We start from the raw sequence: 13479 nt of genomic DNA, 5'->3' as shown, positions 1-13479 counted from the left end.
AATCTCTCCCTATTCTCCTGATTTTGACTGCCCTATTGCAGCCATGACTTGGTTTTTATTTAAAAAAACATTTTAAATTTTATAAAGAATCAAGTTACCCCTTAAGGGTTAAATGCTAAATCCCAAAGCCAAACAACACTAATTACCTGTGTCTTGCAAAAAGGTCTGTCAGTTTTGCAACTTTGAATTAAGAGTCAAATGAATTTTTAGTGGCATTAAAAACAAAAACAAAACCAATTTATCTTACACCTACAAAACAGGAGTTTTACAAACCAGATGTGCTGGTTTAGCTTCTTAGAACTTTACATATTTTCACAGACAAATAGATACATACACATTTTCTATTCCTTTACACTGCTTTGTTTTTACATAGCTCTATATATATTTGGATTATTTACAGGCATTCTTTTGGAAAAGGGCCCATTTTCCCTTCAGAATGGCTGCAAAGAAACCAAGAATTCTTTCTTTAACATGGTCCTTTTTAACATTTTCACAAAGTTTAACTGCTTAATTCTCTCCAGCCTTTGTAGAGTTAAATTTTCACTCTCTTTCCTTAAATCACTCGTTTATCTCCCAAAATAACACCTTAATCACCTCAGATTTCACCATTTTAAGTATTGTTCCAGGGGTTCATGCCTGCACTTACTGCTTTTCTTACTCCTTACACTATGCCCTTAGGGCTTCCAACCTGTTTTTCAGTTTCTTTATCTGTTGCTTGCCTGCTTTTCTGGGCCCGATCCTGCTTTTTTTCAATGAACCGTTTGTGAGTGATATTGTGGTCACTTCACAATTTTGAAATAAATGTTTAAGGAAAGGGACCAGGAAGGGTGGGGGCTAGTTGAGGAACCCACCTTCTTTGCTGAATTGGTAGTGGAACACTAAAGAATCATTTTTTTTTGAGGCAGACAACAAAGGGGAACAGAACAAGGGGCTTTTTGTCCTTTTTACAATGAGATGGGAGTATTAAGGGGGTTGGATCGATCCGGGGTGGGTTTTTGAGAACGGGGTAAAGGGGAGCGCTCGGTCTGGTGGTGGGAGAGGAGGCTTTTAATAAAGCTTTCAACTTATTATTTGAATATTTGAGAGAGGCGAGTTTTTTATTTTGTCCAGCTACGATTTCCCTCTTCCCACCACTGAATGAAGCAATTAACCTCTTCTTTAGCCAATTTAGTTTTAGGTTGGCCGAGTTTGTCCTTTAAGACGTCCACTCGGTCTTGTTCCAAGATTTTAACAGTGGCCACTGAGTTTTGGGATCCCCCTGAGTTAGCCTAGACCATTTTTCCAGAAATTTACAGGAGTCCGGACCCTTCTTACAGGAGTCTGGACCCATCCTAAATATATAAAACGAGCCAGCGTTCGTTTAGGGAACTGTCCTGACTTAGACGTCTGGTTACCCATACAGGAGGACTTCACACACCAATCGCACAAGAAGGAAATTCGGGTTAGGAGCCCACAGGCTACTGCCTCAATCGCCCTTGCTTTCACACCAGGGCTTTTACCCAAAGTGCGGTGCGGCTGCGATTGTGCAGATTCCACTCACTCAGACCGCGGGGACAGGAACCCCTTGGTCGGCCGATCCCCGGACGGAGATGGCACCCGGACTCAAACACTCCACAGGAGGACGGATAGACACAGAGACAGGACAGTCCTCAGTCCGGACAAAACACAGAAATAATTACCTGACCAGATTCCTGATGTCAGATCCCGGGATCCCTACCAGAACAGAGTGGGAACCAACAGGTTCAATGGCGTAGACTTCACTGTGGTCGTGCACCTTTTCGTTATAGTGGAGGACCGCTCGGGCCAAATGCCCAGGTGCCGGCTGCCACGGTCGTCCTACAAAAACAGTCAGGAATCACACAGCCCCAGTGAAGACGGTTGCCATCTCGGTGGAACCTCCAAATTGTCAAAGTTAGACTCAGGACTCACAGTTTGTCAGACCACTCTGTTTTATTAGCACAGCGCTCTGCTAATGACACCCAGATAATGTGAGCACCATGCAAGACACAAACTATCTTATTTATACAGATAAAAGGGTGAGAACTTAACAAGATAACAAAGGAAGCAGAATCAGATAAGTTTACCTGGGCTAGGCATATCTTATTTCCTTACCCATCTTCTGTTAATGTTTTGCCATTAGCACCATTGTTTATGCCTAATGTTTCTTTTCCTGGCACCTGTATTTCAACATTTCTTATTTCTGCTTAAAGGTACATACAACATTTCTTTAATCCATTCTTATTTTTACAATATAATTCATTCTACTTTCACACTGTTATTTACCTCATAGTTGTATGATCTGCTAATCGGTGTTTACTTTTCCTGCCACTTTGGTTTTCCTGCCAATTCTATGTTTTTTAATACAATATGACCTGTAGATTCCATCTAATGGTGCAGTGATTCTTGTTTATTCAAAATGGAGGCCAGAGATATAAGATGGAGTCACTCACAATCTCCCATATCAACATAACATTATTATTTTTTAAGTTAACCCCATCCCCCCCCCCGAAAATGACATTTAAAAATCTCTCTTAAAAGAACATTAAGGTTGAAAAGTCAAACACTCTAAATTTAGGAAAAACCAGAATTAAGGTTGCCCCCATGCACCAGTAGGGGTGTTGTGGAAAAAATAGCATGGGATCATGTAATTAAAGACTGTATCATACTACAGACACATGATGGGGGTGAACTATGCCTGGGACAACCTTAATTCTGGCATTTCCTATCTTTTGAGTGATTGACTTGGCTACCTTAATTTTCTTTTAATGCAAAGGTTTTTGTTTGTTTGTTTGATTTTTTGGGGGGAGGGAAGATCTTTCTTATAATACACACAGATGCAGAAGCTGCATAAGTTACCAACATGTGTGGTGGTCTGTTTTATACTTTCCTTTTGGCAGAACGTTTTCTGCTTCTACATATAATAAATTATTACTAGGGACCTGAAGTCAATGGGAATTTTTACCTCCTTTTGGTCCTATCAATCGTAATCTTGGACCACCCAAAATTTCTATTGATGTAACTGAGAGCAGAATTTTGGCCTTCTGCATGCAAGACATAGAGGAATACTTTAAGGCAGAAGTTAGTTACATTAATGTAAATCCAGAGGTGCTTGATTGGTTTCAGTATGGCTTACTCGCACAGTTTTAATTTAAAAAAAAAGTTTTCTGTATTGGAGTGGGGGAGAGGGCAGGAGGAAAGCAATTCCTGTGGAACTGCTTTTGGGGTGCCTTCTTCATGACTTTTGAATGAATGGGGTTGAAAACACTGAGAATGACAGGGCCTTTTAAAGAATGATAAGTTAGGTCATGTGTTGAGCTCACAAATCTTTATGGTAGCCCTGTGAAAACAAAGCAAATATGAAAACAGTAGTAGTTTATTGAACATATACTAGTGTTTTCAAAATAGTTCATGGTAGTGCTCCATCCACTTCCACCTCTCTCTGCCCACTTGTGTGGAATGCGGGAATAATAGGTGGACAGTACCAGCTTCCCCTACATGCCTGGACCCAAGCTTGGAGAATGCTGCTCAGAATCTTAAGGGGAAGTTTTACCCCTCTGCATGGGCAATGTAGGCCAAGCTACAATCTAGCCCTTAGTAAAGTCAATGGGAGCAGCATGCCCCACCCTACCCCCAGGAGCCACTGCCAGACATGCTGGCCACTTCTGGGAGCAGTGCGGGGCCAGGGCAGGCAGGGCCTTAGCCCTGCTGCACACCGCTGCCACCCCGTAGCCACTTGAGGTAAGCGGCGCCAGGCCGGAGCCCGCACCCTGAACATCTGCACCCCAACCCTCTACCCTGAGCCCCCTAACCCTCTTCCTTGAGCCCCCTGCTGCACCCCAACCCTGTTCTGAGCCCCCTGCCACACCCAGTGCCCCTCCTGCACCTCAACTCCCTGCCCTGAGCCCCTTGCTGCACCCCTCCTACACCCCAACTCCTTGCCCTGATCCCCTTCCTGCACCCTGCACTATCTCCAGCACCCCAACCCCAACTCCCCTACCCCAGCCCTACATTCATGGCCCTGCAAACAATTTCCCCACCCAGATGCAGTCCTCAGGCCAAAAAGTTTGCCCACCCCTGTACTACAGTAATGTGGCCATATAAGTACCCATAATACACCACCACCTAATTCTTAAATAAGGTTTTTCATCAGTAGATGTCAATGTGCTTTACAAAGGAGGTTGGGCTCATTATGCCCTGTCCATAGATAGGGAAACTGAAGCAAAGAGAGAGGACTTGCCCAAGGTCTCGGGCAGGCAGTGGCAGGACCAGAACCCTGGTTTCCTGAGTCCTAGCCCTGGAGGTGCTCGCCAACCGCGCTGGGAGCGCGCCAGTCTCCGACCGCAGCAGTTCTTCCTTCTCTGCGGGCGAGAGCCGCCTGGTCCCTGCCGCGGGAGCAGCAGCCCGGCGGGGGATGCGCCTTCCCCGGTGAAGGGACCCGACCGCTTCCCCACTAGAGGCTTCCGTTGTTTTTTCCTCATCCTCCCTCCCCTCCGGAGTCCCGCGCTGAGGCATAAGGCCGCGCGGCGCCTCCAGCTGCAGCCGCGACAGCCTGCGCGAGCCGTTCGCGCCCGCTGCTCCCGGGCCGGGCCACGATGACCAGCGGCCAGGAGCGTCAGGATGTGCAGGGCAGGTGAGCAGGCGGGGTCCAGGGCGCGCGGTGCAGCGGGGTCCAGGGGCTGGGCGTGCGACGGGGGCCGGGCGCGGGCTGCACCTGGCTGCCGGGGGATGGGCAGCCCCGCTGCTCCCGGCCGCGGGAACGTGGGGCAGGGCAGCAGCCTGGGTACCAGGGACAAAGCGCCGCGCTCTCCGGCCTGCTCGCTGGCCGAGCCCGGGAGGCCTCGGCCGCAGGGGGAGGCGGCTGAGTCGGGCCGGGGCGCGGGAAGCCCGGGCGGCCGCCGGGATGGGATGCGGCAGGGGACGGCCGCCGCACAGGGACAACAAAGGGCGCCATTGCTGGGCACGGGCAGGGGGGGCTGCGCGCCCGCTGAGCTCCCCAGGGCAGTGTGCCCGGGCGGGCCGTCACCGGCCCCCTCCTCCTCCGCCGAACCCCCGAGAAGCTGGCGGGAATGGGAAGTGGAGGCCTCTCGAGACAGACAGATGCAGCGATGCCTCCACCCCTCCCAGGTACCAGCCTGCAAGGGAGAGATGGACAAGCCCTGCTCGAGGCTACCGCGAGTGTAAGGAAGGGCTGGTAGCAGGTTCCGCGCATGGGCCCGGCTGTCTGCCCAGAGCCACGGCTTGTATCTCACGGGAAACTGCCTCCCCCTCGGCCCAAGATTTCCCGTGTGATCTTGGGCAGGTCATTTAATATACCCCTTGCCTCAGTTTCCCATGTGCAAAGTGGGGATAATAGCACTTCCCTACCGGGGGAGACAGATACACTCATTACTGCAAGAAAGATGCTCAGATCCTAAAGTGATTGGCACCATATAATAACACGGGGAGGGGAACAGGTGCTTCTATGTCACTTTGTCAAAGTTAAAGATCTGAATTTCTGAAAAAAAATTATCTTCTGACATGAGGTGCACAAACGAAGTGCAGAACCAGATGAAGTTTCTGATCAAAAATATTTATTTTTAATTTACTGATTTAAAGAAAACATTCACGGAAAAATTCTTGAAAAAAACATTAAAATGAGTGTGCATGAAGGTTGCTTGTGATCCAGATTTTTAAGAAGCCCAAAAAATATGAATGTTTTATACATGTCCAAAGAAAGTTACAAATTTTCCCTCCAAAACAATTTCAGCCATTGTAGGTTGTTCAGTAATATATAGAATTCTCAATTTTTTTTTATTATTCAGCATATAAAATGCACTTATCTGATGGGTTCTAAAAGCACATACAAAAGCTAAAACAATAAACAGCTCATAACAATGTCAAACTAAATAAACTCCTCCCCCCCATAGTTCTGTATTCTCCCTAAGGGTACGTCTACGTCTAATCGGCTTGTAGTGATCTATGTATTGGATCAATTTATCGCGTGTAGTGTAGACGCGATAAATCGATCCCCGATCTCTCTCCTGTCGACTGCTGAACTCCAGCAGTGCGAGACGCGGAAGCAAAGTCGACGGGGAAGCCGCAGCCGTCGATCCAGCGCTGCGAGGATGCAAAGTAAGTAATTTTAATTCGATCTAAGATACGTTGACTTCAGCTACACTATTCTTGTAGCTGAAGTTGCATATCTTAGATCACCTCCCCCCCCCCCCAGTGTAAACCAGGCCTTAGACTCTTCTTCTGTCCAGGCATAGTAAGCATGAATACATGGATCAGCCTTGCAAATATTGTGATATGGGGTTTCTTTCTGTGCTCTTCTATACCAACTTTTTTCTTACATTAATAAAAATGTTTCCCAGGTGGGGAGGGATAGCTCAGTGGTTTGAGCATTGGCCTACTAAATGTAGGGTTGTGAGCTCACTCCTTGAGGGGGCCACTTAGGGATCTGGGGTAAAATCAGTACTTGGTCCTGCTAGTGAAGGCAGGGGGCTGGACTCAATGACCTTTCAGGGTCCCTTCCAGTTCTATGAGATAGGTCTCTCTCTCTATATATATATATATAAAAGGGAGTTTAGTGCTGTCTAGTTTGTAAAACATAAGAACAAATGTTTGCATTGGGTAGTATTAACTTCAACAATTTATATGCATAAACATTTAGCTTTGCCTGCAAAGCCTTAACCATAACCACTGTTTATCTGCAAAACTGTTTCGGTTTCTGTTCCAGTAGCAGCCGGAGGATCAGAATAATAATCCTCTGGTTCATTTATTGAGCACACTGAGATGCATGAGGTTGCCCCAGAAGAATTCTGTCTGAAAATCCCTTTCCAATAGATAGTAAATGGCTGGTCTTGGGTAACAATCTATTATCTTGTATCAGAGGGGTAGCCGTGTTAGTCTGGTTCTGTAAAAGCAGCAAAGAATCCTGTGGCACCTTATAGACTAACAGACGTTTTGCAGCATGAGCTTTCGTGGGTGAATACCCACTTGCATCTGAAGAAGTGGGTATTCACCCACGAAAGCTCATGCTGCAAAACGTCTGTTAGTCTATAAGGTGCCACAACAATCTATTATCTTGAGTTGCATCTCATTTTTTTCTTTGTTTAATTTTTCCTGTCTCTTTTTTCACTGGGGCATGTAACTGTTCAACTGAAAGGAGGTGTGGAGAAATAAAAAGGAAAGAATGGAAACTTTCCAATGAAGATTAGATCTTATTTAGTAAAACCAATGCTCAGAGTCCCTAATGTATGTCAGTAGATGATGGGTAGCGAAATGTGAAAACCCCATTGACCACCTTGAAAGTCCTAGGAAGAAACAATTTTATCTTGTATTAAAGAATCAAGGTAAGTATAGGAGTTGCTGGGGGACTACTAATGATTGTAGCTAAATGCCCAGTATTTATTGCCCAGGTTATTTGTACCCATTGCATCAGATAAGCATAAGTAGCAGCAAGTAGTCCTGATCCGCTGAATTCCAAACATAGGCCTGGATGAGAGAGGAGAGTCAGGAAGAGAATGAAAGTAGTGGGTCCTGTGACATCTTGAGATGAAAAAGGCCACCACTGTCTATAGGCTCTCTCTGGGCTCCCAGGATTTATCTAACAGCAGCTTTTCTGCTAATAAAGCGCAAGCAGAAAGTGTCAGCGATTCATGTTCTGTCACTTTTCTGCTTAGTGTGAAGATAAAACTAAAGTAAATTACACAACCTCATTTACCTGTTTATTATTCCACTACAGAAATAACTTAGAGTTTAAAATTTGAAAGCTGCTCATTACATAAAAATGTTTACTTGTACTTACAACGTTTTTAATGAACTACAGTTGCTTTGAGAAAAGACTGGAGGCCAATTGAAATGTTATGGGCATTGACACATTTTCAATCAAATACTCACATATCAAATTTTACATTGATACTGCCCTTCATTTTTCTGAGTTATCTACTTACATGTTGTGATGGAAAGTTTAAACTGCATTATAACGTTTAGTGATGTGATGTGAAGAGTGCTGAAGACAGTCTACATTCTTTTTTTACAGTAAAGTTATTGTTGCTAATGTCCATTTTGCCTCTGCGTGACTAACCTGACACGGTGTCAGAAGACAAACAATAGACGGTGCAGTATTTTGTCAAGCTGCCAAAGTTCCGTTCACCAGAGAGCTTTAGCTTCAACAGACCATTAGGCTAGCCTGATTGGAAGGAGCAATTTGCATGTTTCCACATCAGAGAAGAGTGGGGAGGTGCAGTGTAGTTTTGTAGTCTATGGCCATGGGCAGGAAAGCTGAACATATCTTTAAATCCTTTGCCTTTGGAGAGGAGATCCACAGGAACAATTATGCTGTGCTGCTGGCTAAGTTTATGAGCTTTTTATACCTCACCGTAAGATGGTTTATGAGTGAGCATGTTTCTACCAGCATGTCCAAAAATGTGAGGAGTCTGGATTCTTTTATGAGAGGCTTGTATGGCATGGCAGAAAACTGTGACTTTGAAGACAAAAAGGGAAGAGCACATTAGAGATAGTAGTGATTGGCATTTTAGACAAGGGACTTCCAGAGAAACTGAAAGTTAAAAGAGACATCTGGAAATATTAAACATCAAAATAGAGACCAGTGGCCACCAGAAATTAGCCTAGAGGAAGTGACTTACAAAGAGAACCACTACAGGAGATATAATACAGCTGCAAAAAGCAATTGTAATAAGTTTTCAAAGCAATGTGGGGTAAGCCCTGGGCAAAATCTAACTTTTCAGACTAGATGCACAAGATGTGGAAAAGATCACAGTCCAAGAAGTGTTTGCTCTGCTAGAGCAGCCAAATGCTGTAAATCCACAAAAATTGAACATTTTGCCACTGTCTGCCACATAAAGGCAGTATGGGAAGTGACTGCTGAGGGTACAACTACACAGGGAGCTTCAGTGAATCTCAGAGCCCAGGTTGGCAGACTTGGGTTTGCAGGGCCCATGCTATGGGACTAAAAATAGCTGGGTAGATCAGGGGTTCTCAAACTTCATTGCACTGCGACTCCCTTCTATCAACCCCAAGGGGGTGGGGGGGGAAGCAGAGCCCAAACCCCTCAGCCCTGGGTGGGCGGATTGGGGGCCGCAGCCCAAACCCTGCCACCCCAGGTGGGGGTAGAGCTCTGGCTTCAGCCCCAGGTCCCAGCAACTCTAATGCTGGCCCTGGTGACTCCATTAAAATTGGGTCATGACCCACTTTGGGGTCCTGAGCCACAGTTTGAGAACTGCCCGTGTAGATGTTTGGGCTTGGGTTGAAGCTTAGAAGGGGGCTGGGCTTCAGAGCCCAAAGTTTAGCCTGAGCCAGAACTTCTGCACAGCTGTTTTTACTGCTGTAGTATGAGTCTGCAAACCTGAGTCTGTCAACCCAGGCTTTGAGTCTCACTGTACTGTGTAGACATACCTTGTGAATCAAGAGCCATTTAGTCTTGGATCAATCATGTGTAATGACACAGAGCCTTCCTGGAGGGTGAAACTGAATATTTATGGAAAGATTCTTCATTTTCACATAGATTTGGATGTAGATGTAACAGTCATGTCAGAAGGGACTTACAGTTATGGAGCTGAAACGAGCAGATGCTGGCCTAAACAGCCTCAGTGGTATTTGAACTGCATTGGACAGTTTTCCTCAAAAACAGTAGACAAAGACAAAAGCTTTAATTTTAATGTGTATGTGATTAGAGGATTGGAGGCTGACAATCTCCATTGTCTTAGTATGGTTGCCATGATGGGTCTAGTGAGAAAGGTGGAAGAAATTGATGGAATATTTGGTGATATTGAACTTTTAAAAGGAGATCCAGTAGAAATAATCTTAAGAGATAGTGCTGAACCATATAGCATACATATGCCCTGCAGAATTTCTATCCTATTACTTCATAAAGTAGAAACTAGTTAAAGAGAATGGAAAAGAATGATATAATTGAGAAAATATATGAGCCCACTGCATGGTACACACTGATGGTACCTATTATGAGTTAAAATGGGAATATACAAATCTGTGTGGATCATAAAAGACTTAATGAAGCAGTAGTGATAGAAAAATATATCCTCCCAATACTAAAAGAATTCCTCCCTAAAGTGGCAGAAGCTACTGTATTCTCCAAGCTAGATGCCTTAAGTGGTTTCTGGCAAATTCCTTTAGCCAAAGAGAGTACTAAACTGACTACATTCATTATGCTGTTTGGGAGATTTTGTTTTCAAAGATTACCTTTTGGGATTACCAGCACTCCTGACATTTTCCAAAGAAAGATGGCAGAGCTGCTTAAGAACATAAATGAGGTTGTCGTTTTTAGGGATGATATTTTAAAAGTGTACAGGTCATCATTGGGAGAACATAAAACCCTCAACAAAGTTCTGAGCTTAATCAGTCTGTACTCAAGCTAAATAAAGAGAAGTGTGTTTTCTGCCTATACCAAATTGAATTTTTGGGACAGAAAGTAACCAAAGATGGAATTAGTCCTACCCTTGAGAAAGTAAAAACAGTTAGAGAATTGAATGTACCAGAACTGAGATACATACTGAGGATGGTAAATTATCTTGGCTGATACCTGCAAGATCTTTCTACAGTGAGAGAACCTCTGATAAACTATTAAGGTCCAATACATCCTGGCTGTGGGTACAAAATCAGAAGACTTCCTTCAAAAAGGAAAAAGAAGTGATCTCAACTGCTCTACTTTTAATGTTCTACGATGTAAACAAACTGTCAGTGCTCTGTGCTAGTGACAGTAGCTGTGGCCTTGGTGGTGCATTCTGCTCTTGTACACTTGCAAACCAGAAAAAGAATATGCACAGTTTGAAAAGGAGTGCCTGGCAAGTGTATGGAGTGCAATATAAGAACTTCTACAGATATCTGTGTGGATTGCATTCCTTTAAACTGATAACTGACTGGAAACTTCTATCCTTATCAACAGAAAAGACCAGTCACTTATCCCAGATCAATTATACTCACATCTCAAACCAATGACAATGCCTGTACCCAATCCTGTAATAATCTAACTAAAGTTTATTAACTAGGAAAAAGAAATGAGTTTTTTACAGAATTAAAACAGGAAATATATACACACAAATGAGTTGCAGGCTTAGATTTAAAAAGGAAATATAAACTTCTATAATAAGTGGCTCTATATGTCCTAGGGCTGACCCCTGCCAAGCAGCATGGGGATCTCTTGCTTATGTTTAGGAATCTTTGCCCCTGAGGCTGTGTTTACACTATGGCCAGGATCAATGCCCTGAGATCGATCCACCGGCGGTCGATTTAGCGGGTTCAGTGAAGACCCCTGTACTCTATCCCCGACGAGAAGAGTAAGGTAAGTCAGGAAAGTTTCTCCCGTCGACCCCTGCAGTGTAGAACCCGCGGTAACTCGATCTAAGGTATGTCGACTCCAGGAATGTTATTCACGTAGCTGGAGTTGCATAGCATAGGTCGACTTACCGCATAGACATAGACTTAGAGTCCAGACAGCATAAAGAGACCCCGTTTCTCCTTGTCATGGATATTTATCCCCTTCACCTCAAAATCCAAGCTGCTGGGATGAGTTCGTGTGCATGCCTCCCCTTCCTGGAGTGATTTAGGAATGCCATCGACTAGGTCTCTGTCCCTTGATGCTACACAATGTCTCATTTGCCTTTGATGGGCCATTTTGTGTGCAGGACGAGAACTTTACCTTAATTAATTCTTCTTTTCCTGTTTACAGAGGTTTACAATGCAAACACTCAATATAACTTTATACCATGGGATACAGATATTATAAGTAAGATTAATGCATGCACCATCCTACAAGCATTTCATAAAGTCTAAACAAATTCTTATAATATCTATTTTAACTATATTAACCCACAGATAAGCCAGACTGGTTTCCAGCTATGCATTTGTCAGTGTTCAATGAGGTCTTGGGTCTTGGCATGAGCTGGGACCTGGTCTGCAAGCATCACACCCAGATGATACACTGTTGAGACAGACAGTGGGGCTTTCAGCAGCTTTCAGTATCTTCAGTTCCTTGAGTCAACAATCAAAACCTACAAATTGCAGATGCAGAACCAGGAGAAGAAGATTCACCTGTTCCACACCTCCCAGAGACAGCTGTTGCAAACAAAAGGCAGACTAGTCACCACCTTGTTACCTGTTCTAGTTGCATAGTTAAAAAAACCCTATGATTTAGGGATGAGTAACAGACCAAAATTTGTTTAGATTTAAAATTAGTTTGAAAAAATAGTTTTCTGGTTTTAAAATTGTTTAAATGTGGAAAAGAAAAAAGAGAGAGAGAGTTGGAAAGTTGAAATTGCATTACATTGTTTAGTCAGTAGGTGGCTTTGTGTGAAGAATATTGCAGCACATCTTTCCCTAGTGCTGGAGACAATCCACCCTTTTTTTTACAATTAAGTTGTTGCTAGTGTCCATTTCACCTCTGTCTCTGTGTGGCTAACCTGACATGTAACATAAAAACACTTACTACATGAGATTTATAACAATAGTAATATATATTAAGAAAATGTCAAAAAAATTACAGTAAAAAACTGTCTGCCCCTGCTTACCCTACTCTCCTCAGGAAAGCCTTGAGTGATTAGATGATCCTTGCAGTTGGTCTGGCAGGTTAACAAATGTCGGCTTTGCCAGACCAAAGGGGGAAGTGAATTACAGATTTATGGGCCCTCTGTTGAGAATACCTTATCACCAACTTAAGCTAGTAATTCTAGGGATCTTCAGCAAATGATGCCCAGTTGATCTGAGCTGCAAGTTAAAGCAACTAAGTCCTATTAACTTTTAGATACTTAGGACTGAAACCATAAAAGACTCATAGGTCAATACCAACACCTTAAATTGTACCCAGAAATGAGTTGGGAGCCAGTGAAATATCCAGAGCATAGGTGTGATCTCTTTTCATGAAACATCTCTGAGTAAGCAAGTAACTGCATCCTGCACTACCTGAATTTTCGAAATGGTATTCAGGTGGAGTCCTATGTAGAGTGCTTTGCAATAATGCAATCTCTGAGACAAAAACATGGATGTTAGTGGCTAGGTAGATAATGGCTAGTTAGTTCCAGGAGGAATTCCTTGGCAAGTGAAGTCAGTTGAAAAAAACAGGACTACCATTGTTATTTGGATGTCCAAAAGCAGTTCAAGATTCAGAAAAACTCCTGAACCGTGAACTTCAGTGATAGTAGAAGGGACACAATATTAAATCTGCCGTTTTCTCTGAATGTTTCCTGAATTCTCCAGAACAGGCTTGTGCTCTCATCTCAAATGGACACTGGGAAAGCTGAGTTACTAACTGGCCTGGTTTTGACCGGAGAGACACATGGAGCTTTGTGTCATCTGTGTATTGATGGATACAGCAATCTAAATATCTCACTCTTTCCCCAGCAGCCTCTTAGGGTGAATAGTAGAATGGAGAAATGACAACATAGACCTTTGTTGAACCCTATAAATGAGAGTACCTGAGGCAGATGAACAGTCATCTTGTAAAAACAGCAAAGTCCTTGCAAA

At 43.9% G+C, this 13479-nt stretch overlaps 1 protein-coding gene across 6 annotated transcripts in view; it reads left to right on the top strand.

Annotated features, from left to right (window-relative positions):
- Positions 1-4296: 4296 nt before the first annotated feature.
- Positions 4297-13479, top strand: part of LOC123378064 (NACHT, LRR and PYD domains-containing protein 1b allele 5-like) — a 36162-nt gene continuing 26979 nt past the window's right edge. For 2 of the 6 annotated variants that reach the window (XM_045031537.1, XM_045031536.1), the window contains exon 1: positions 4300-4630. In XM_045031537.1, the coding sequence (XP_044887472.1) occupies positions 4593-4630 (38 nt within the window). In that variant the 5' untranslated portion in view covers positions 4300-4592. Of the gene's footprint in view, positions 4631-4826; positions 5125-6041; positions 6112-13479 lie in introns of those variants that run through there. The other 4 variants (XM_045031539.1, XM_045031538.1, XM_045031535.1 and 1 more) reach the window with 3 other exon arrangements.

Source organism: Mauremys mutica, chromosome 9, assembly GCF_020497125.1.
Source record: "Mauremys mutica isolate MM-2020 ecotype Southern chromosome 9, ASM2049712v1, whole genome shotgun sequence".
NCBI lineage: Eukaryota > Metazoa > Chordata > Testudines > Geoemydidae > Mauremys > Mauremys mutica.
The sequence above is the reverse complement of the archived record's forward strand: the minus strand, read 5'-3'. Positions and strand labels throughout refer to the sequence as shown.